Source organism: Acanthopagrus latus, chromosome 9, assembly GCF_904848185.1.
Source record: "Acanthopagrus latus isolate v.2019 chromosome 9, fAcaLat1.1, whole genome shotgun sequence".
Taxonomy (NCBI): Eukaryota; Metazoa; Chordata; class Actinopteri; order Spariformes; family Sparidae; genus Acanthopagrus; species Acanthopagrus latus.
In genome coordinates, this window is record NC_051047.1 from 20938301 (window position 1) to 20963680 (window position 25380).

A 25380-nucleotide genomic window follows, 5' to 3' on the forward strand; every position below is an offset into this window, starting at 1 on the left:
AGAAGAAAGGACAGGGGGGAGGAGGTATAAAAAAAAAAGGGGGGGGGGGGGTAATGCTACCCTGTAGCTTATTTACTGAGTGCCACAAAGTCAACCAAATACAACAGCTTTGCTAAAACCCTGTAATCACTAGGGGGGTTGGGGGGTCGGGGTGGGGGGTCACACACAGACACACAAGACTTATCTGGCCTTCATGAACACCCACAGTGCCCTCTACTGGAGACAAAGAGAGGAAGTTCTTCTTTCACACGAGTAAATTGTGAACAGGAGTGCTGGCTCAGAGTACAGGTGTTTGCATCAATAAAAAATGACATTTTGTCCTTGCCTGTAATTGCATCGCCCTGTGACCGCGACCTGCTTTGAGACACTGGTGTAGAACCTGACAGGATGGTTGAATTTCTGGAGATCAACACATAAACAACAGAGCAATATAAGTTATCATATATATATATATATATATATATATATATATATATATATATTTATATTTATATTTATATTTATATTATAATAATTTTATATATATATATATATATATATATATATATATATATATATATATATATATATATATATATATTTATATTTATATTATATATATATATTTATATTATATATATATATTTATATTATATATATATATTTATATTATATATATATATATATATATATATATATATATATATATATATATATATATATATATATATATATATATATATATATAGAGAGAGAGAGAGAGAGAGAGAGAGAGAGAGAGAGAGACTAAACTATCAGCAGGAAATATTCTTCTGTTATTGTTGTGGTATCAGCTAAGCTCAGTTTGATAATGCACCACTGAACCAGAACTACTATACACACAGCTACCTGCAGGACCCCTATCACTAGTTAATGTTCATTTGAGCAAGTCAGCTACAGCGGGCGATGGTGAGAAATGAACTCAGGCCTGAGTTAAATGTCGGCGTGCTTACCTCCCGCCTGTTCTGCGAGTTTGTTGCAAACCGACTCTCAGCTGGAGTTTCCTTTCTATTCCAAGAGTCTGTTGTAACACTTTAATAATCAAAAGAATTGTTCATTACTGGGCAGGATGATTTTGCAGTTCAGCAACAGCCGTGGTGAGCAGTTAAAAGCACTGGTGTTTAAGGTTTTCTTTTTTTTGGTTGTTTTGAACATAACACCCGCTGCGACTAGGCAGCACAGGACGCATTCTGACTGCGCAATGTGTGGTCCCTGTTCTAGTTAAGTAACCAGCTCACTCAGAGGAAAGGGAAGCTTATGTGTTAGTGAACATAACTATACTTTGACAAGACATCAATATACATAAGTCTATTTTAATGCAGGAGCTGTCTGACAGCTGCTGCCAGCACAGCAGAAGCAAACACCCCCCCCCCCCCAGTGTGCACGCACACACACACACACACACACACACACACACACACACACACACACACACACACACACACACACACACACACACACAGCCCCCATCGGTGCAGGGCGTTCCTCAGATGCTTTAATCTTAGATGTACAGAAAGTGCAAAATTATGATCTTATGGAAATGATGCAAATAATCACACTGCCAGCCTCCATTATGTGTGTGTGTGACAGCCCCGCATTATGCAATGCAATGCATAGTGTTCTGTCCACCCACCACAATTGCATTCAGAATGCAGAGCGATGGTGTGCATGTCTAATAAATAATACAGGAGGATACATTTGGACCATCTATCCCACTGCATAAATCAAGAAGCTTTCCAGCCCCACATTATCAAGGCTTCACTTGGCTGCATGGCTGCTTTGCCCTTCTGCTCTCCAGCAACTGTCGGTGGTTACTCAGAGGCGACTGTGTGACTATACCTCCATGTTTGTCTACTCTCTCTATGGATCGAGGTCTAACTGTGCTACCTACAGTAAAATGTGTCCGTTTATTTATTTTTTATGTGCTTAAATCAAGTACATAAGAGTTATCTATAGACCGGTGTGTATGGTGTGCTTCAGGAATGAGTGCGAAAACATTTTTTTTTAACTTATGGCTCACTTGTCAATGGGTTTTTCCAGTTAGGTGATACCTAAAATAAGGTTTGTGGTTGCTAAGAGATGGCAAAATTATACTACAGAGGGGATTTCTAAGAGCCAAACTCCAAACATGGAATCTCATCCACTCACTACTCCTGTACAGGCTGTACAGGCAGACTCTAGTTGCAAACTATTCTTATTCTTAACTTTTCCAACTCATAGATAAGTTAGTTTCTAGTAGCATGTGTATGGCACAGTGTAGTAGGAAGCTTGGTGGTGGTGATGCTGAAGTCACACAAACCGTGATGTGGTTCATTTCTCATTTAATTCCTAATGCTGGCTTTTTCACATATATGCTTCATAAATCATAACTGTGGTGTAACTGTATGTCTCATTTGTGTGGAAACTTCCTGAGCGGAGACGCCTGAGGATAAAAAAATGAATTTCAGTGTAAACAGACGATAAAGTCATCTCGCGTTATGTTGCTGGACACACATTTAAGTATCATAAACTTGCGTTTGCCTCAGGGTTTCTTTCTCTGCAATAATCCAAAACTATAATGTCAAAATCCCATAAGCCTTTTGTTGAGGGAACAGGGGTGATGTGACTTTGAAGCTGACCTGCAGGTACATCTGTTAGACTGTGACAATGCACACAGCATTTTTTTTTTTTATTAATGTAAGCTCAAGAATACAAATTACAGCTTAGATACTGCTATTCATATGTAACCATGTTCTATACGATATTTCACTTCAATTCATAAATAAACTTTTTTTTTCCCCCAAATGCTTTTTCTTAATCATAATACAAAGCGCTTCTCAAAATCTTTAACATGACACATGTATGCAGTCCACAGGTTGGCTGTGCACAGTATACATATATAAAAATGATTTGCCTGTGTTTTATAGGACTTTTTCATGATGGGTGTAAGAATTATTTATCATGGTTCCCATCCAGGAAGTGAGACAACTAGCCATTATATTAACTGCACTTTTGCTTTTAGGCCTAACCAGGGGCGGACTGGGACGAAACTTCAGCCCTGGCATTTTCTGTCCAGACCAGCCCACTACATTATCAGCAGACACCACGTAAAAGTCCACAAATCTCGCGGCGTCTTCTCTCACGCATACTACAAACGAGAGTCATGTTCCTTGATAGCAGTTAACAAATAAAGGACAAGGACTAAAAATGACAGCTACAGCAATCAAGAAAAGCAAAAGCATGTCACATGCTCAAAATAGAGGTCATTCCTCAAAACCATGTATTCATATCAATGGAAGTATATGTGTCATAAAAAAAGATAGAAGAAGATTTTTTAAAAAAAAGAACTGACAGCATCATTTATGACCAAGATAGTCAAATGGCTTTGTCGTGTTTTCATTAGGACACTTTACTAGTGTTTTCCAATGCAGAAAAGCCAGATCTTTGTGATCTGAAAATGCTCAAGACAAAACTATATACAGCCACTTTAAAACTACAGTAAAAGTAACACATTTACACAAATTACACCTATTAAATAGTTATCACATCAGTAAATAATAAATGAATTGAAAGATTTCAATAAATTCAATGGTGAATATTGGAAATTAAACTTATTATTTCTTATAGGTTTACTTGTATTTTGTGCTAAAATTCAAAGTATCTCAGCTTTATTCTGCATCTCCATTTACAGCTCATGAGTCCTGTGAATGTTTAACGTTACTGTTGCAATGGCAACAAGAGACCGCTGACATTAGCATCTGTTAGCTAGCTTAGCTGAATCATCTGATCAATACAAACCCATAATATCACAATTCGGCATATTTGAACAAAATCAACCACAACTACCAACAGTCACAGCCCTTCAACACTGGGCTAATAAGCTGTCACATGTTAGACTGTCAAAATTAGAAAAGTTTACGGCTTCAATCCCCGAGGAGCTACACTGCGTTAGCATTAGCGGCAGCTGCATTCATAAGTATGCAATTTTTTAGGTCACATCACATTCAATGTAAAAACGTTTTTTACTTAGTTCTGGACATGTCTCAAAAATGTAGCCTAGCCAGCCCCAGGCTAACGTTACTTACCATGTCTGCCTCCCCTCGCTCGTCACCATGAGGCCCTCCTCCCTCGTCTCCCGGTGCAGCAGCACCTGTGGCTGCTGGCGGGTTGCTGGTCCCGGCACCAAAAAGGTCCGTCAACTTCGGATATTTAGAAGCCTCCATCTCCAGAGACTTCAACTTTTTTCGTTTCTCAGCACCACCGGGGCGTTTCTTCCTCTTATCCACTTTCAAGTTGCGGACACGACAGTTTCAAAAACGCTCACAACTGGTACTCACTAACGTTACTACTGGCTCAGTAGCTGCCCGTCCCGCCCGCCCATCGAGGTCCCGCCCGCCCGCCCATCGAGGTCCCGCCCGCCCATCGAGGTCCCGCCCGCCCATCGAGGTCCCGCCCCGCCCGCCCATCGAGGTCCCGCCCCGGCCCCACCCTGGTTGGTGTAGTGATTGACAGCACTGTCAGGGCTCTCTGAGCCTGTCAGCCCATGATTGATTGACAATGACAAACAATAGACCAATTATATGTGGCCTTGCTCATAACACACTGCTAGCCCTCTGTAGCCAATTGGTCAGCCGATTGGAGGGAATTTGGAGAAGAAAAAAAGAAAGGAAAAGAAAAGAAAAAAGAAAAAAAACATAGGACCTGACTGGCCCAGGTTGGGTCAATGGATCTTTAACAAACCTGCATTACTGTAGGCTAACAACAAAACATTTATTCTTGAAGTTAAAGGTCCCATATTATACTTTTTTTCATCAATTTCACACAGCTGTCAGAAGTCCAAAAGCATTGTATTTGATATGCATTGCCCCAAACCCATCTATGGTGAATCTCAACTGTCTGTCATTCAAGTGAGCTCTACGGAGAGCAGGCTGTTTCTGTGCCTGCAACTTTAAATGCTAATGAGCTCCGTCTGTCAATGCCTACTTGCCTGCTACACATCCCTCTTACACTTGTGGCAGCATGTGCTAATGTTTTGGTGGAGAAATATATATATATATATATATATATATATATATATATATATATATATATATATATATATATATATATATGGATATATGTATGTATAAAATAGAAAATACTTTATTATCAAACATTTTTGTTAAGAACAGAATAGTAACAAATCTACAGTACAAAAATTATGAAGAATTATGATGACATATCATATCATATTCAGTATATGATGATTTTGTGGTAAACATCACGTGAACACAGGGATTGAATGGGAGGTACTGAGTACTGTATTTCCATTTTCTGCTACGTTATACTTCCTCTCCACTACATTTTGGAAGGAAACAATGTACATTTTACTGCACTATATTTATTTGATAATTAAGTTAAGTTACTTTGCTGATTGCATGCTGATTCAGAGCCAAAGTTTCACAAATTTAATTAATTTATTTTAATGGCAATCAGATTAAATTGTTCTGTAGACAACAGAAAAATGCTGACTATCGAATCTGATAATCAGGCAGGCCAATAATCAGTCATTAGTGTATAATTATATAAGTATAGTATAGTATAATTTACCTTTATTTTGATACTAAAGAATAATTTATCGCCAGAAAATGTACCTTTATTAAGTTTTAAGATCCTTAAGTACATTTAATATTAAATACTTTACAACTTTAACTACTCTCATGGCTAATGGATTTTTACTTTTCACTTTGTTGGGTATCTCAGGGTGAGTCAAAGTGGTTTTTAAACTTTTAGGCCACTTAAAGGGTTCATGCAGAGCTGGAGCTCAGGAAATACAAAGAGCTGCTGATGAGTCACTCCATGCCAGAGCTGCTCTGCACAGATGAAACTGAAGCCTGCCCACAACCAGGTGTAGATACTAAGCTGCATTTTAAAACTGAGCAGCCAGAGTATCAGGTTAAGAATGTCAGATCGCAAAGCTGACTTTTCCCTTTCCTCTTCAGTTACATTTCTGCAGGGCCTGAATATTTGATTTGATTTTTAAAAGACGATAAGTAACAATCATAAATATGGGAAGAGTTGCCCTTTATTTCTCCGGGCTAAGCTGCATACTCAACTGTCATCTTCTGGAGTGTTGTGTCATTTTATCATTTATGAAGTGCATCGCTGCTTGATATCTGCCACTCCACAGCTGAACACTCGCATCGCTCAAGTTCAAGTGGGCGATTTAAGTATTTCTAACCTGAGGGCAGGCTTAGACTTTAGCACCCTATTGGTTTTTTCCAGCAGATGCAGATGCAGCTGATGTGTGGCTTCTGGTCCATGACTGCAAGTACACTGCAAGTCTGAGTGACGGGTGGAAATCCCCATTGGCTAATTTGGACCACAGGGGAGCTGATGTCACTCTGCATGGGAGCAGCAAACTGTAAGAGATACAAAAAAACAAAAAAACAAAATTAAGATTCCTTTGCGATTAATTAATGAAATGTTAGTTTTTCCACAGGTTGTCAGTCAATGATGTGTTCTTTTTTTACACGTCAGATACAATAGAGCAAAAGACACCTATGCTTTTATTCTTGAAAAAAGATGCTTAGATTGCTGCATCGAGACATGCCATGGTAAGACAGTCAGATGACAGTAGACATCAAGATGAAGCTTCTCGCTCAAGGAAGGTTTAACCCCCCGTTCCAAAAGATTTGTGGGACGTTGTGTAAAATATAAATTAATATTAAAAAGAAACAAGTGATTTGCAGATAACATTTTAAGCTATTATCAATGGAAAATGTATGTCTAATGGTCAAACTGACAACTAAGTCATTATAATTTAGATGTCTGCAAAAGGAATCTAGTATCTTGTAGGAAAGCAGGTTTCTGCAAACCTCAGATATGTGCAAGGATAGATATTCCCAGCTGTTTTTGTGGCAACCAAAAGCGACATTTTTTCACAGAAATAAAAAACAAAATCAATCCAAACAAAGGTTAAGTTGCGATATAAAGAAACTTCCAGTTGTGACTTACTTGGGGTTTTGCAGAAACGTGCTTGACTAACATTCATTGTGGCATTTGGGTTGGATGTTGTGTAAAGCGTAAGTAAAAGCTTAATGCAGTGATTCGATCCCTCATCCATTGAATACAAAAAAAAACATATTTAACACTCTGATATAACTCTCAACATGAATTTGCTTCGTGCAACATGCAAACAAAGAAAAAAAACACAGCGTCCCAACTTATGTTTGTGTAAATCTCTCACATCTAAGTCTGGGAATAGAACACAAGCCACATTATGCTACACATACTGTAGTTTAGGTGTTTAACAAGCCCAGAATAAGATGACATTTCTCTTTTTATTTGAGCCTGTGCTCAAACTGTAATACTCAACATTAGCCTCATTACATTGCCGGCACACTGAAGTGCTGTTCCAACGAGATGAAGAGATTCAGTAACTGGATCTTTTCTATTGACAGTTGTAATGGTCCTACGGGACGGGAATCCCATCTGATTGTCAGTCATGTGGAGTCAGGTTTGTTTGTATAGCTCAGCGTCGCAAGCCTGGTAATCAGACTGGATTACCATTTCACTTCACTTCATTATTATGCTGCAGGATATGTTATATATAATAGGCATATATGCAGTATGAATAACTGATGTCAGATGGAAATGATTCAGGAGGCCTTGATCCAGGCTACAATGTCACGTACGATGTCTGTGAAGGCCAAGGAATAATATCCAATCAGGGGGCAATGGAGAACAAAGGTCTGCATTAAGTTGTAAAAAATCAGCAATCCACGGGATGCACCTTTCAGATTGATGAGGAATAACTACATAATAACAACGCCGTCTTCAGAGTTGCTGTTTGACCAACATGGGGCAGAGAGACTTGATATCAAATGGACAGCAACAGCTTGTACAGAATACTGACTTCTGAAGTGCTTTTGGACTTAATTAGGCCCCATGACTCACAGAAGCAAAATGGCACAGACATCCCGTTTGAGTGGCCTCTCCAGCTACCTGTCAAACATTAGTATAAGTGCGGTTTTGGCTCTTTGATCCACAAACTCCTGGGGAAAGTGTCTGGTTGTCCCTCCGTGAACTCATACATGTTTGACTATCTCTGTCAGCCGCTGGTTTACTTTTATTCATCGCTGTTTGAAAACTAGACTCTCACTCTGCTCGTGTGTTGAATTCCAGCATCGATTTACTTTTAATGCCAGAATTGAAGCTGGCAGAGTTGGACAGCTGTATTGTATCTGTTGTCAGCTTAACATTACATCAGGAGTTCAGAATGTGCCACATTATGGACAAATATTCTGGTTTAAGTTTAATCCATGGTCTAACACACCTTGACACCAAGTAAGACTCCCTCGATGGAGACAAAGCTTATGTTAAACCAATCCAATCAAAATAAATAAAATAGTATACTTATAATATATAGTTAATGAGAGTTGATTCCATACGATACGATCATAATCACAGGTACAATTCAAGTATGTTACATCACCAGCTTAGGCAGGACCTAGACCACTGACAGTGTTGATGTGTGAAGTGTTGTCATCTTACCCAGCTTTATACAAATAACTATCTCTTCACAAACCATCTGAGGTACTTTTAAGTTGACAGTTTTTCTTACCCTTTCTGTCCAGTGGAAAAAAAACCCACTTCTATCTCCAAATCTGGACATTTTTAATCCTTTCCTTTTGCCAAAGCACAGCTGTTTCCTAATCTTTTGAAAGTAGACTTTTTTACAGATATCAGTTCTCGCAGGACGGTGATGCCACAAAATCTGAAGATCTCATGGAATATAAAGTATAGAGTTTAATATAAAAAATGTAAGTAGTTTAAATGAGCTCATTCTTTATCTTCTTTGTACAGCAGTAACATTAACATACACATTAATGCAGCGGAGATATTAAACGTAAAAGTGAAACATGAACGAGGATCATTTTTTAGTTCAGTTGTTTTTACTTTTTGTACTTTTGGGTAAAATCTGCTCAAACTTTTACTCAAGTAAAGGTTTGGAACTTTTATTTAAATAAAAGGATCTGAAAGCTTCTTCCACCGCTGGTTTAAAGTAATTAGTATAATCTGATTTGTGGTACAGACTTTTGGCTGAGGAGAGCATCAAACCCCTTCCACCGGATTTCTAGGAGCCCTCAACAGCAGCGTGAGAAGGAGCAGAGCCGACAAAACCACAATGCCTCACAATACAAGTTCATCAAAGTATTAGAATTAAAAAAAAAAAAAAGTTTACACAATTTCATGTCCATGCAGTCCCAAAGCTCCACATTTAATGAATTCTCTTGGTTTCAGACATTGTTTGTGTTAAATCCCGTGCTAAGAGGTATTTGACCACAGAGAGAGCAGCTGAGTTTATGAAAGTTCAGTCTGCTGAGAAGTGGAACTAAGACTGTTTCCAACGTGGGGATTCTGACTTGGCTTAGGCCCCCTCGCTATTAAACTTGCCAAAGCATACAGTGGAAGGCGCACAAACACAAACGGAGGTACAAAACATGAACGCTGAGGGTTTTTTTTTTTTTAATCAAACTGCATGGCCACTTCGCGACTTTAGGTTTCAAGAGCTGTTACTAATGCTGCATTCAAAGTCAGATGGAAGTCAGCGGGTGGAGTAGAATCACGACAACCACACATAGAGAAGCCAGTATTTAGTGTTATGAAGGTATGAATCATGGCATTATTAGTCAGACTGTCAATATTTGAGAACAGATTGTGAGTTCTCAATTTATCCTGTTAAACCTTGACTCAGTTTGCTCTGCAGCGACTGAAATGAGCAGATGTTGTTTAGATGTTGAAGATGTTTTTATAAGATGCATCTTCCGTCTGAAACGATATGAGATAATGGCTTCACAATTTCAAATATATTCAATGTTTTTATTGTGCTGCTCCTTGTTAAATGGTTTAACAAGGTTGGTGAGTAGATGATTCATACTTACCAAAAGTTTTGAAAGTGGTCCCGTACATCGCCTCAGCTAGTAGGACATGGCTGCAGTGACTGCAAAGTAATCCTTTGGGTCAAAGTTATGTCGACTAAAAGTGCTTTTTTTAAAGAAAATGTATTCATTCAATTTGCACACACATATGGTTACATCAAATCAGGCAATAATAAGATAAGAGATGTGTCAGGAGAGGTCAAGAGGACACCCGGCTCCCCTCTTTCACAGAAAAGAAAAAAAGATTATATCTTAATTTTGAAAAATACACAAAAAACAGAACAACTAAACAATCGCGAGACAATGATTCAATAAAAACACAGAACTACATAGAGAATGAACACAAGGAAAAAGAAAGACGATATGCAGGAAGGAAAATTACACTTAATGACTTAAATGTGGTGACAGTTTTATTTGTTTTGTTTTTTTTTTATTCTGAAGATAACAACCTCCTAACAACCTGTCTTTCAGTACTCCATACTTGTACAACATGATATCTGAGGGAGGATCGGCCATGTTTCATTCTGCCACTGACAGGCTGAGGTTGTTATTCTGAGAATATTACGGACCCTTACAGAAAAAAGAAAAAAACCTACAAAAATAGAGGTGTTTGTGAAATAATTAGATCCTTTTCTTGACCAGAAACACGAGTCTCGCTCAAGAGAAGTCGCGCCCTTAAAAGCTTACAAGAGGTGAGTCGTTTCTGGAAGGCGATGGTGGAAATGTGAGTCAGACTTGGCGCGAGGATGAGGAGGATGGCCATTTGATGGATTTTGACAATCGAGAGGAGGCAACAGCTTCAACAACTTACGAGAAAGCGTTCGAACTGGAAACAACACAAACTGACGTGGTTGGTGTGCAGCCCAGGACCGGAAGGCTTTGCAGTGGGTGCTTAAAACCAACCAGAACATCATCGCTATCCATCCACAGAGCACCGGTGACACCCTCGCAGCGAGGATACTAAAACACAACGCCCTCCCCGGCCACAGTCTGTTCACCCTGAACTTCTTTCCTCAGGCTGTGACACATCCTTGAGCTTTGAGCTACACATTTATGATGTATTTATAAAGGCAATTTGCAAGTTACCCCTCTAAAGTAATAGCGATCATATGACAGGTCAACGATATAGAAACGCGGGTTTGTTTATGTCACGATCATTCGATTTGTGGAGGTTGTGTTTCAAGGATGGTAAACAACATATTTTCTGCACGGCGTTGACAGAACGCGCTGTCATGTCTGTGACGCCGCGCAGCTGAAAAAATCCTCGGGGTTGAGACAGGTTTGATGTCTTGTTGGCATTTCTGTTTCGGGGGGGCATTACAGCACATTTATCAAAGTCGGGAGTCAAAAAAGTCTGACTGTTCATTTCTAGAACGCAGCACATCTGCTGAGCGAGGAACAAAAAAAAAAAAACGGCAGCCTCTCACCTCTCCGGGGGAACCGGTGGGAGCTGGCATGCTTTGATGTTTTAAAGCTCAGTTTAGCAAAACATTAGTATTCACCGGTGATGCATGACAGCCAAACGCTATTTTTCTTTACGGTATGAGTTTGAACAGTGTGAGATGTCAGCTTCCATTTGACAGTTCATTTGTCAGTCCTCAAGGCTTCTCGTAGGCATCATCCTTTCAGTGTGCTGACACGCAAACCCTCCAACTGTCCTCTCAGGTGGAAGCATCACTGGACCTTCGCCCATAGTCGGCCCGGTCTGCACTGCCAGAACCACACACATACACAAAAAATTCCTTCATACGCGCGCACACACACACACACACACACACACAACACACAGTAGGTGGGAGGAACAATGACCATTGAAGCTGTTATTTTTTAACATGAGAAGATGTTTGGATTGTCCTCTGTTGTTCTTTATCTTCTCAGTTGGTTTGCTTTTTCGAGACAAACTTCATAATCTCTGTGGTCATGATCACATGTCCAAAGTAAAAAAAATGTAGATAAATAAATCATTATCGATGGTTCTGCATTCAAGCTACCACGGCAGGAAAAAATGAGTACGCTTGTGATAGTGTCTATTTGTCGTCTACATCGCCAGAAATTTTATATTTGAATTTTTTTTTTTTTTTAAATCAGTGCAGCAGCTGTAAACAGACAGCAGAGGGCCCCTTTATTTGGAGATGTTAAACCAACACGTAGTGCTTCATTGATGTTCTGGGCAATTTTTAGCTCTTTCAAAAAACAATTTGGTAGCGGCTTTTGTGTACTGTCGAGGACCGCCAAAACTTGCCGATGGCTGCAAAGCACCTGGATGCGAGGGCCCGACGCGAGGATGTCAGCAGACAGCAGGTCAGCGGCTGCAAAAAGGATCTGGACCAGGAGACAAAGACTTCCTCTGACCTGGCCTCTGACAGGAAAATCCATAGAGCACAGGGAGACCTTCAAACACTTGGAAAGCATCAGCTGCAAAAAATTGATTTTTTTTTTTTTAAAGAGCATATTTAGATGTTTGCTTTGAAACGGTAGCATAAATGCCCAGTTGAAGGTAATTGATTTACTTTAGGTCATCCTCTCAGTGCAAATGAGTTCCATTTTTCAAAATGTCTGTGAGAGATCAATCATCAGTCAAAGAGTAAGTGATTTTTCCTTCCCATCACTTGTCCTATATAGATGATAATGACAGGAAATATAGCATGTTCCTGCAGTGACCTGGTATGTGTGCATGCTTTGACCTATCCCATGCAGATGTGTATGTCTAAACCCAGACGCCGCCAGCCGCTCTTGTTTACTAAATTTGCACTGATGTGAAAATCTTGGCTAGTTTTGTGCTCTCGCTCGCCCCTCTCGTTACCTGTTCTGTCACATCCAATTTCCCCGATCAACTCATAACGCTAGCACGTGTCCTCACCAGAGATTCCTGTTAGAAATGGAATGCATCCTGCCACTGGAGACTTTCCAAAGGCTAATAGAGACACTTTGGCTTCCCATCCTGCTTCATTTCCAAAACAACCTTTTATTTTGTGTTGTCTGCTCGGTGTTAAACACAACTCCCGGCACAACAAAGGCTTGTCCAATTGTGGATGCTGTTGGTGTAAACGCTTGAAATGAGGAGCTAATATATCATGGGAATACAACATCCACAAAGTAATTCAGTCAACAAACACTTTTTGTTGAGGCACTTTGTACAAAAGTGTGTGTGTGTGTGTATGTGTGTGTGTGTGTAATCTTGTGGTCATGAGGATACTCCAGTGTCAAACAGACCAGAATGATTCATCATTTGTTTCCCCACTTTAGTTCCACATGGGGCAGCTTGAGGTCTCTCCAATTTCACCCCTGAGAGTACGAGTGCAAGTAACCCGGGTTTGTAAATCAGAGAAGGATGATTGAGTCTGTTTTGTTGTACTTGTATCAAATGGGGGACTTCAATTTGCCTTTGCTTTTGACTGTTTTGTTTTTAAATGTTACAGAACTGCAGTGTCTCAGAGGCATTTTTCTGTCCAAGCTGTGTCTCAGTTTGACATGTTGTCAAGCAGAAATGGAGTTTTTAACTTTTATACTGTGGTCCACTGAGGTTGGTTGGCTGGTATGTTGTTTTGGTCGTATGATGGTTGGTATATTGGTTTATTTGGTATGTTGGTTGGTTGGTTAGGTGGTTGGTTTGTTATCTTGGTGGTTGGTATGTTGTTTGGTATATTGGCTGATTGGTTGGTTTGTATGTTGACAGACTGGTTGGTATGTTGTTTCAGTAGTTGGTTGGTTGGTTAGGGTTATCACCTTACTTGTATCTTGTTTACACACATTTATTGTTTAGAGTGACGATAAATTGATATTCAGGTATCTGGTATTTCAGTGAGTTGGCACTGACAGCTTGTGACTCAGGGGGTTCAGAAAAGAGGAAAGAAGAGAAGAAAGAGCAGGAAGCAGGGCGTTGGTGTGCTGGATGACTGTGCTGTGTTGGGGCTCACAAGGAGTTATAAAGGAAACCCAGAACATGGACATATTCATTCCCTCTCATACACCCTTGTCACTTTCAAATGTTTCATAAATATAATCGTGCATTTTTTTAAAGTTTCAAATTATAGTATCAACCACTAATATTATCAGTGAGGCCCTAAATGTCACCTTTCTAAAATACACAAAGACAAGGCATCATAAAAACTAAAGGGCACAGAGGAGCTACTGTAAAATCTCTGCTTTCACAAAAAAATCCATGCTGACTGAAAAAGATTTATACACACTTTCCTGCGGGCGACACGTCTCCCGACTCGCCAAGCTAAAACGCTCTTCATGTAGACAGAAAGGGGAGGGATCTGAATCCAGCCTTCGTCAAATGTCACCTTTGCTGTCCTTGTATCCCGTCCTCTATATTTTACACCACTTCCTGTTCCTATTCTGCAAACATGCACAGGGCAAAAAAAGAAAAAAAAAGACTGTGCTTCCAGCTGAGAGGCAGGAGACAGAAAAAACACACAGTTCCAACATGGAAAAAATAATATTAGAATTTCGATGTACGAGCTCTGCTGCCCCACTGTGAGCCCATCTTTGCATGCACAAAACACAAGTTTTTGGCTGATATGGGAGTGGAAAACCTATTTGATCTTATGAATTTTAAGGGTTGCCTTTCATGTGAGGAGCAAGTGATGAACGTCCAATCAAGACGGGTAAAAACACTATAATGAGGCCAGTTTTCTTGAGCAGCAAGGCACCTGAATCAACAATATAAAAACCACAGGCGCCTACAACTTAAACCTCGCCACGAATTAAGATTTACATTAACTATTTTTTTTTTCACCCCCTTTCACTGGAAAGTAGACGGTGAAGACTTGATTAAAATGTATTATGCTGCAGCTCCACTATCACAATTTACATCACCCCTTAATAGACACTCTTTGCAATAATTGGAACAAAAATGCTAAAGTGATCATGAGTGCTCGAGGGCCTAATAAGTAAATGTTAATGTGCTGCATCCATAAATTGGAACGGTGCCTCCAGTGATTGCGAATGCACTATTAAAGTGTGTGCTTGTTGCCTTTAGTCTCCAGGCCCCCTGCTAAGTTCACATTTAAAAAAAAAAAAAGAAAAAAAGGCAACATTGCTTGATTGCGATGTAAATCTCGAAGCCCGCTGATTTATTTTGGTGGTAGTCAATTGTCGAGACCCAGCGAGGAAGATGCTAAACAGTTTTAATCAGAGCTTCACACAAATGCCCCCCCCCCAAAGAATGGAACCAGTCAGTAAAGCGAGTGATTTTTTATTTTCTTGTATTTTTCTCCTCACGCTGAAGTAACGAGTCTTTGTTTGTCAAACATGCCCTTGAGAAACAGGTCGTCCATGAACTTAAAAAAAAAAAAAAAAAACGTATTACATTCAACCAAATATATTACCCTGCTGTCTGCACTAATTTTACAGTTCGGTAAAGTTAATAAAAAAAAACCCAATATAAACCCCTGGCATGACAGCACTTCTCAAGGTGAATCAACATGCGTGATTAGCCTCTCCCTAATGTTGCTGACGCCCAATGATGCATAGAGGCTGGAGGACAAATATATAAAAATCTATCTTTCAAAACTATTTAATGAATGTCCCATATCTTCACTCTTGACATCTTATATACAGTAACTCAGAGGCAGTGCCGGCGGGCGTCCAGCTGCATCCTTCAGCGGTGACAGTAAGTGGACAGAAGCGTGAGGAAGATTAACTAGAGAATAATTTGGTTTTTGAAGCCACGGTTGAGGTCTTTGTGCGGGAGGACAATCGAGTTGAGTATAATCACTTCGGAGGGGATAGTCACGTTACAACCTGAGGAGGAGAGAAAGCGAAGCCGTGTTCAGTTCTGCGCAGTGGAGGAGGGTATACAAGACATACAGCATTGTATTTCTCACACCGCTGGCATGTGGAAGGTGATGGGTTGCACATTTCTGGTACAAGTAACGGCAATTTCTTGCATGGCTGAACGGGCGGAGAAGAGCGTCGCCGAATACAACTCACAGAAAATCAAATAACAGAGATTTGGTTTTGGACGCAGGGATTTTGGGAGTCAGTCACAGTTGGGGTGCTGAGGAGTCAGTCTGTACAATGACATATTTGTAAGTGGTGTGCAATGGTAATGTTTTTGTATCAATATAAATAACCAATTTATATCCAACATACTACAGGTCAAAGCAGCCACACAGAATCCAGTCGACAAAAGTCAGGAGCTTAAGACGTAGAAAATGTCCCCAGACTCCCTTATAAAATCGCTCCATTTTGAGATGTTCTGAATTAGGAGAAAGTTTATAAACTTTTTGAAACTCTTTGTGTGATGAATTATTAATCATTTGGCCATTCTTGTAAATTCAGCTTCAACTAAGGATATATTCATTACCAGTAAATATGTAGATTATTCTCATGATTACTCGATTCATCGGCAGCCCAAAAACCAGAACATTCTTCATTTAAGATCATAAATGATGGATAAAAATCAGAAAATTCTCACATTTAAGAAGCACAAACAAGCAAATATGTGACATTTTAGCTTGAAAATCGATTATCCAAACAGTTGTCAACTAACTGTCTTTCAATCGACTAATCAATTAATCGATTAAACATTGCAGCTCTATATAGCCCCAAAGTTGGTGATAATGACAGATGTATGATTTAATAATGCTTCTCATAGATTCATTGAGACATGTTGGTGACTTACGATGACTTCACATGAATATATCACATAACTATCCAAATATTAAGGTTACATGATATGGATTTCTTCAGCCAAGGCCGATACTGATAAGATAACCTATAAACTCACATTTTTGTGTTAAAAAGAAGTTCCTCACCTGTAGTTGCAGCACACCTGAGGCTAAAATGTATTGTGTCAATACCTATAGCCTTTTCCCTCATTCTGAACCTGTCTTACAATTGTGTCTTCTTCCTCTGAAAGTGTAAAAAAAAAAAACAACATCCCAACTGGCAACAGCAGATGTTGCTTCTCTAGTCTGCACTGTGAGGCCAGTCTACCCACGAGCAGCAGTCTGACACCATGAGCATAAAGGGCTGCACTTCATATTATCGGCTCTTTTATTGGCTAGAATATAAACGGTCCTTTATCAATTGTTCATCCCTTACAAGTATAAGCTGTAGACAATTGCAGTAACTAATAACAGAATGGGCCTTTTCTTGGAGAAACTCTCTTCAAGCAACCCACTTTTGGAAAATCTGAAGCCTCAGCCCCATTTTACCCACTAACTTTTCATTTCTGAGAACAAGTTCTAGATGGAAAATGCTGCAGAAGAGAAATATACGTATTTTGATGCCGGATGTAATGAATATTTAACAGTTCCTCTGAAGAATACAAGGTCAGAGCACACTCACCGAGAATTGTAATTGAGGGCGTGAGTTTTCCATCTCTGAAGAGGGTCTCGCTGTCGATCTTTGCGTAGGGGTCGTTGGGGTTCGGGTCACTCGGGGTCCCCTCGACTCTCGCCCACTTGCCAATGGTGCTGTCCCATCCCACGACGCTGTTCAGGACACAGCAGTGATCCTACAGGGAAAAAAAAAGAAAAAAAGACATGACAATACTGAAAATCAAAGGGGTCTTCAGAGGTGCTGTATACTGTGAGGTACCGCTCCTCCGATTACTTACAACTTCACTCTTAAAAATGTGCCTCCTTTTGAATTATAGCTCAACAAACAAATTGTCCTTGTCGGCAATAATGCAATGAAAATCAATAAGTCACCCGCAGTCTTGATTCATTTTGGAGGCATCCAGTCATCACCGGAGACGTGGGATTAAATTATGTCAGCCTCCAAATCGTTAAAAATGACATCTTTGTGGGAGGCAAAGGCAACTTTATTTCTGCAGTGACAGAGGAGCTTAAAGATAAATTCCAGAGACGCCTGTTGAAGAGTGGATAATGTTTATAATAAAATGTTAAGATGTCACCAGCAGTAAACGGGCAGATAAATTTCCCTTCAACTCACTGAGGGCTGGATCCAGTTTAATTCCGAACTTGATGGTTATACTGCTGCGAGTGAAGTCGATACTTGGAAGCAAAAAAAGGGCCGCCTTAAACTTTCCTTAAAGTTCACGTCCCCCTCAAGTCAAAACTGTAATTATTTGTGTTTTCCTCCAGCTGAATGTTTGAGCCTCACTGTGCAGAGCGATGTCTGCGCAGAGGTTCAGACTAGAAGGCTGTTTTTAAAATTTGTTGCTGAAAGTGTACATTTTCTCTGCGCTCATTAAAATCAGATTTTTGAAGAGATGGGCCTCCGAGCATGATTTCACAAATGAGCCACTGATTGGTGGAGCCAAATCCTGGTCCAGTTGTCACGGTACACAAGTGTGATGCAGCAACTTCAGACATTTTGTGTCCGACAGTAAAATAACTGCACATTTGTGTGTTCAGAATTTTCTAACATGGGGCGAAGGAATATATGCCATTTTAAGGACGTCAGTGTCATAATTATACTTTTTGTTCAAAAAACACGTCACAAAGACTTGAGAGAATTGTTTTTAGGTATGTCTTGATACATTTTTATGATACATATTGGAAGTCAGGAATCTGTTTGTGCAGGGGCTCACCTGCAGAGTTGCTCCATGGAGGATGATGGACTCTCGAACTCGGACTCCAGCACCGATAGTCACTCCGGTGCCAATAGAGACGTTGGGACCCAACTGGATTGAGACAGGAAAAAATATACATGTGTTACTTTTCCCCTGTTAGTGCATACCATGTGCATTTGTGTGTATTGGTGGTGCAGCACAAGAGGACGGATGGGGAAGATGCTTACTGTAGCTGTGGGGTCAATGTTGGCTGTAGGATGAATGTAGACATTACCTGTGGAACGGAAATGAAGTGTGAATATATTCATCTCCGATATGAGAGAGGAAGCAAAGCCACGGATTATAAATCAATCTCACCGCTTATTTTCGGCCCTCCCTCTTTATTTGAGGCCAGCCTCTCGGGATGAGTCGTGTGGTACTGGTTGAGGTACAGCCGACTGGCATAAATTGCAGACCTGGAAAAAAAAAACAACGAAATACCAGCAAAAGTATTAATATCAAAATATTAGCATCAAGTTCTTTTTTGGATTGGGGCAAGACTGTAAGGTTTTTGGCAGAATGGCGTTTTAAATGCTCAAACGTTAATTGATGTTTGCTTAAAAACATAAACCACATGGTGTTTTTAACAGGTCCCGCAATGTAAATAGTGATATTACCGTCTATAAGCACAACACAACAGTCCAATGTCTCTCTCCTCGAACATTTTTTTTCCTGGCTACAGGGTTGTCCACGTTTGCGAAGACAAATTTATGCCCTGTCTAATGTGACAGTATTTATGAAATGGGCACTCACCCTGCAGATTTAATCTGGCTCCAGAAGCTGAGGGTTTTATATACGTAGAGTTTTCCCTGTCCTGCCAGGGCAGTGAATATGTCCTGCTCCAGCCTGATGGCCTCTGCTCGGTGCCAGCCGTTGGTTGGCTCCTCTCTGCAGGAGACAGATCATCATTTTATGGCGCCGAGTTTACAAACCAGGGAGTCATTTATTTAAAATACAATCTTGTGCGTGCAGTTAGAGGAAAAAAACAACAGGGCAAAGTTGGGATGTAAACAGAAAATCGGGCCGTAAAATGAGAAAGGTATGACTGTCGATGTTTTCTCCCCTTTGCATTATTTGAAAATTTGAGTTAAGCCTTTTTAAAAATGAGGTTGATTTCCCAAAAGCCGTGGCCTTAAAGTGGATGTTCTATATTACAGCCTTAATATTAAGCTGATGATGAGACACTGCTGACAAGGTTGCTCCCTCTACAGCCGTGAATACTGACAGCATCTGCAGGCTGGTATTAGTGCCGAACTCAAACACACTCATTCTAAAGTCTTCCGTGGCCAACCTCACCGCTCTCCCCGACTACCTAATGAACAAACTAAACATGCAGAATGTGTTGTATTATTATTTTCTTATAGGAGTTGGGCCAGAAAACAGTTGAGGATGCGTTCTTGTCGCCCCCTCTTTACCCCACTTGTACTTTTAAAAGTCAGACAGTTCTAAATAACCAGTTATGTGCAAAAGAGAAAAAAAAACCCAGTGGCACCATTACCTCAAAAAAGCATTTCTGAAAGCCGGAGAAAAACATGAATTTATCGCCCTTAAAATCCGGCCTCTTAAACGAAATGAGAGCAGCGAGTTAAAATTCATCACTGATGCTAACTTTGATGGTGTCAGCACTGGGTTGAAACCCGGCGCTGATTACCTAGTAGTGATCCAAAAACTTAAGTAGAAGAGTCTACGTGTTCCATATTAATCAGGATCTCTGGCATGGTGTATTGTGAGAGCCCCCAAGATGAAACGGAGCGTTAAATATTGATGAAAAGAATATTTTAAAGGATAGCACCCATAATCGAAGTTTTACCAAAAAGGAGGGGATGTGGTTAGAGGCAAAGTACTCCCCAAGAGAGTTTGCAGTATATAACTCTTCTCTCTTCTATCAAGTATCTCTGATGTGTTCAACAATTTTGCTGATTCGGGGGCACTGCTTGATTTAAGTGCTATCGATGCTAGCAGGTGAATTATTCACAGCGTGGTTTGACCTTTTTTGATGTATTTCCAGTGTCCTTGTGGTGCCAAATGTTAGCTCTAATGCACCAAAGTGAACATCTAAAAAACAAACAAAGTCGGGGGTTAAAAAGAGGACAAATCTCCAGAAATATTAAAAAAAAATATAAATTATCCGAATATTGATCCCGTGTGTTATTCAAGGCTTCTGTGAGTGACCAGAGTGCAGACAGATGCTTTTTTTTTTCTTTCTAATGTTCACAGGAAAAAGCACAGCTGGGGGTGCAGCAGCGAACAAACGGAGCAAAAACTCATACGATCCTCAGCCGTTATGCAAGTGTCTCTGCAAACTGTGTAATACAGCGTTCCACCAGCTGCGATCTATCTAATTGGTCTTGGCTAACTAACCTAAAGAAGAAACAGGGTCAACATAAAAGGAAATCAAAAACAGAGATGAGGAAGTTGGTGAAGTTCTGCTTGCTCCTCATTACCAAACTCAGGATGCAGTGATGCACTAAGGAAAGCAAGCTATAACAGGACAATCTAAGACTAGACAATCAATATAAACTGTGTATATGTTTTTTTTTTGTAAATTTTGTCTTTGCTCTGGGACTTAAAAGTTTGACATTTTGGGAAATTCCTTTTTGGCAAAGAGAGACGATTGATACCACTCTCGCCCTGCAGCCAGCTGAAAGTTAGCTTGACTTGGCACAATGACTGGAAACAGGTGGAAACAGCTTAATAAGTGTTAACTGATGAGGTTTTGAAATCCTGGTAGATGGCTCTTGTTTCCTTTGGACCGAGGCAGGCCAGACATTTTCCCCCTGTTTACAGTCTTTGTGCTAAGCTAGGCTAAACTAATAGATCTGCCTCCTAGCTGTTGCCTCTCACTTACCAAACAGGCACGAGAATTAGGGCTAGGAAATATATTGATATTATATTGTTATTGTGATATGATACTGAACATCCTAGATTTTTTAAAATCATATATTGTGATATGCTTTTATTGTCGTGTCTCCTAAATTTGAAAGCTGCATTACAGTAAACTTAACTGAAGTTACCTACTTGTTCCATTAGTTGCTTTACTCACTTGGTCATTACATCTACATTACTCATGATTATTTATCAAAGATCTTATTGTGTTAAAATGATGTACCAACAACAGTCATCCCTGCAGGACTGTAGCAATACTGACACAAAATGTTGATTTTGTTGCCAATTCCCAGCATATATGAACTGTGATTGGGAAGATTGCATAAGTCACACATATAAGCTGTGTATCCCAAATATGGCTCCAAAATGTTGGGATATTATTCTAAGGCCATTAATGCCGAGTCCTAACAAGAGTGGCATCAACATCCGGACAGGAAGTGAATTGGCATATTTCCTAAAATGTTGAACTTTTCCTTTAATTACCGGCAAGCAAATAGTTCCTGTTTCAAGGACACAATTTGGTAAGAACACAACAATCAATCAGTCAATCAATCAATCAATCAATCAAATAAAATGAAGCTGCTTGCAAATTGGGAGGTGTATATTTTGGGCAAAACAGGACACAGGCAACATTCACAAAGCGCCCTCAGCCTCAACACTGGCTTTCTTTCTACTGGTAACACCATACAGGAAGTGCTCTATAACTACAACGTGCAGCCCTCAAAGACAAACTTACCCATCATATGGATATCTGATGATTGTGTGAGGAAACAGAAATGATGGCAGGGAGGATAAGGGAAGGGATAAAAAAAAACAAACAAGACAAATGAAGAGAACCGAAGGAGAAACGGAATAATTGGTATTCACATGCATTCCCACACAGAGAACCCCCCTCCCAGGGGGAGGGAGGGAGAGAGAGAGAGAGAGAGAGAGAGAGAGAGAGAGAGAGAGAGAGAGAGAGAGCTTCAACTCACAACAACATGTCCTGCTGATTCTTCTGGAAGACGGTGCCGATGTGCTGGAAGATATCTGGGGTAAAGAGGTATACGCCGCAGTTTATGATGTCGCTCACGAACGTGCTCGGCTTTTCCACGTAGTGCAAGACCTGAGCGAAGAAGAGGAGCAGTCATGACCTCAAGGTGAAATAGTGATGAGGGACTGATTCAGAACATATGACAGGAAGGGTTTTATACCTCACGCGTTTCCTCGTTTTCAACAATGCACCCGTAATTCAGGGACTGTGTTCTGTTTGCCTAATACAACAAAAAAGGCAATTTAGGATAAATCAGTTTTTTTCATAAAGAAACCAGGATCACGTCTGTCATAATAACTTTTTACATGTTTTTTTTTTTTGTCCATAAAGTAATTATCTGTTCAGGCCTAACCAACAACAATAAAACACAACAAAAGCTTTTGAGTTTTACTTCACCTAATGCTTTGCTCGATTTTTCAAGTTCTATTAGACAGCAACAACTCTAAATAATTCAATCTCACTGTTGTCCCAAGGATGACAAAGCTGTTTGGCTCTCCGTGTTCCTTCTGGAAGCTGAGCATCTCTGTGAGAGGAAACGCTGAGCAGACATCAGCATTCAGAACAAAGAAAGCCTCTGGACTGCCGGAGACAATCTGATCTCGGAAGTGATAGATGCCCCCTCCCGTGCCCAGGGCTGAATACTCCTGCAGATACCTGCGGTGCAGAGTTAAGAAGAACAAGGAGAACAGCATAGCCACAGTTATTCAGCAGCAGTAGTGCACCAGCAGGAAAAGTACCATCACTGCTACAAAGAACATCAACTTCTTCAGAAGAGAAGAGAAATGCCTTCAGAGCACCAGGTGTACATTTTGTGCACCTGGTGCATATTGTTTACTGATTGGTGTGTTTCATAAAGGAAATAAATAAGTTATTGTGCTGTAAAAATATATATTTATGACACTTTTGCAGTACAAGAAATGCACAAGTCATTGTTTAGTCTGCAAGTAACTGGGTATGTTTGCACTTGTGTCGCTAAGCGCTCCGTTCTTTACCTGATGGAAATTTTTAACTCCTGCTGAGCGTTACACATGAATCTGGTCAGTTCTTCGTTGGGCTGATAAAAACCGATGAGCAAAATCTCCTTCATATTCGGCACCTTGTAACACAAAAAATATTAATTATTGGGCCGAATTCATTAAAGGCTATTCTGTGCAACACAAGGCAGAGGGAATGAAATTACTGATGCCAACCAGCAACTAGGACGAAGAGTTTTTTACTACGGGAACAAGCTGTTCGGCTTCTACAGAAAAACCTCCAACACCAAATTTAAATTAAATTGGACACTAATAACACCCACAAATAGTACATAGAAAGCTCGACTGTACAATATATGGTATTGCAGAGATGCTCACCTTGGCACATGCTTCAATGTGATGCTGCAGAATGGGCACACCAGCCACTGGAAACAAGGGTTTGGGGACTTCAAATGACAGCGGCCTGAACCTCGTGCCTAACAAAACAACCAATTGATTACTTACGATACAGATTAAAATACTAAAATCACTTTGTACACACCAAAACTATATAAAAGAAAAACACTCTTATTATATGTGATGTGCATCCTGTCCTCTCTTACATAAAAAAAGCTTCTGAAATGTTTTATTTAAAATCTAAACCATTAATACTTTGCCGATAAAGCACCTGAAATAAGTAAACTACAATACAAACTAAAATACTTTGATTACATTCCCATGCACATGCATATATGCACCCACTTCCCAATGTCCTTAACTCAATCTGAGTAGTGTAGAAAAGGCAGCATGTGCTATGATGTTGAGAAGCAAGCTGCCTTCCCTTCCTTTGCCTTCATGGATGAGCAGGCAAGTGTTCAGTAAAGCATTAAGGGGGCTGGTGGTAAACTAAGCACTAAGTAATCACCATGCAGCAGATAATCCCTGTAAAATCTCCTTTTGGTTTTACTATTCTCAATGTTTTTGAACTGCACCGTGGAATGAATCAATGCCGAAATGAAGAGTGAGTCCACATGTCACGATTGATCGTACTAAATAACTTACTCCTACAGTAAGTGAGCAGTAATCCTTAAATAACTCATTTCTCAAGTGGAGTTCGTTCACTCGGTCCGAGAAATAATTGGTCTGACAGGCAATTGATTAGAAGCCAAGGTAGGGAGAGCTGTTAGCGATATCAGCGCTGACAGTGTTATTAGTTACACGTTTTCATTCGCTGTTTTAGTCATTAAAAATATCAGGCTATGAAGTTAATGTTCTTGTTTGTCCTTTGTTTACGAGTGGGTCGTTGACATTATGCCACGTCAGTGAAATAAACAAGCCCAGCAGGTTTTGTTAGCGATAGCAGCCTAGCTTCGCTTTAAAGAACCGGAGCCAACATTAAAAACAAGACAAAGATTAAACACGTTGTCACCTTTCTGGGGGCCTCCGATTAAAATAACCGCCTTCAACATTTTATATCGATGAGCTGTGATTTGTGAGTCCTGTCAGAGAGCTACGTGCAGCTGTCAGCTGTTCGCCTGACACTTCCGCATCCACTTCCTGATCGTGACGTCATGGGATCAGAACCAAAACACGGGGCGGAGCGCAGTGCAGAGTGGAGGAGATCATAAAGACCTGGCAAACCTCTCTGACATGTCTTTTGGCTCATGGGAGACAATTAGACACACACACACACACACACACACACACACACACACACACACACACACACACACACCTCATCTATCTAAGTCTGCTGCCACTCCAACCCGTCCCTGAATAAGCGGGTGGATGTGTGGATGGACATTTTATTCACTGATTACTATTTACCATTTCAGTCGTGGAGTCTCAAAGCAAAATATTCACACACAAGTGTCCCTGTACTACTGGAGTAACAATGAACGTCTTGAATCTTGAATAAGGAGCGAAAGCTAAATATAAGTATTGATGAAAATTTAACACAAAAAAGTTTAATGAATGCAATAATCTAACAATCAAAATTATGGTTCTCTCTGTTTTTGAAACCTACTAATGAACTGCTACCTATTTAACCTTTAT

At 40.1% G+C, this 25380-nt stretch overlaps 1 protein-coding gene across 2 annotated transcripts; it reads right to left on the bottom strand.

The window, feature by feature from the left end:
- Positions 1-5119: 5119 nt before the first annotated feature.
- gmppaa (GDP-mannose pyrophosphorylase Aa) lies at positions 5120-24902 on the bottom strand. Of its 2 annotated transcripts, none has more exons than XM_037110695.1 (12): positions 24755-24902; positions 23725-23822; positions 23365-23468; positions 22834-23026; positions 22533-22592; positions 22314-22444; positions 19207-19341; positions 18772-18869; positions 18642-18688; positions 18433-18525; positions 17223-17391; positions 5120-6398 (listed from the first exon to the last, which is right to left on the bottom strand). In XM_037110695.1, exons 1-12 carry the CDS (start codon positions 24792-24794, stop codon positions 6376-6378), a joined length of 1191 nt encoding a protein of 396 aa, XP_036966590.1. In that variant the 5' UTR covers positions 24795-24902; the 3' UTR covers positions 5120-6375. The 2 variants fall into 2 exon arrangements, with proteins under 2 accessions (XP_036966590.1, XP_036966589.1); XM_037110694.1 differs by lacking the exon at positions 5120-6398 and adding an exon at positions 15108-15671.
- Between the last annotated feature and the right edge of the window lie 478 nt (positions 24903-25380).

What these genes read in the sequence shown, in the direction of transcription:
- gmppaa (XM_037110694.1), bottom strand. Translation starts at nt 24,794, where the DNA reads ATGTTGAAGGCGGTTATTTTAATCGGAGGCCCCCAGAAAG. An exon ending in AATCGGAGGCCCCCAGAAAG is followed by an intron (nt 23,823 to 24,754) that starts GTGACAACGTGT and finishes TTGTTTTGTTAG; the next exon opens with GCACGAGGTTCAGGCCGCTG. An exon ending in TCCATGGAGCAACTCTGCAG is followed by an intron (nt 17,392 to 18,432) that starts GTGAGCCCCTGC and finishes TTTTCCCTGTAG; the next exon opens with GATCACTGCTGTGTCCTGAA.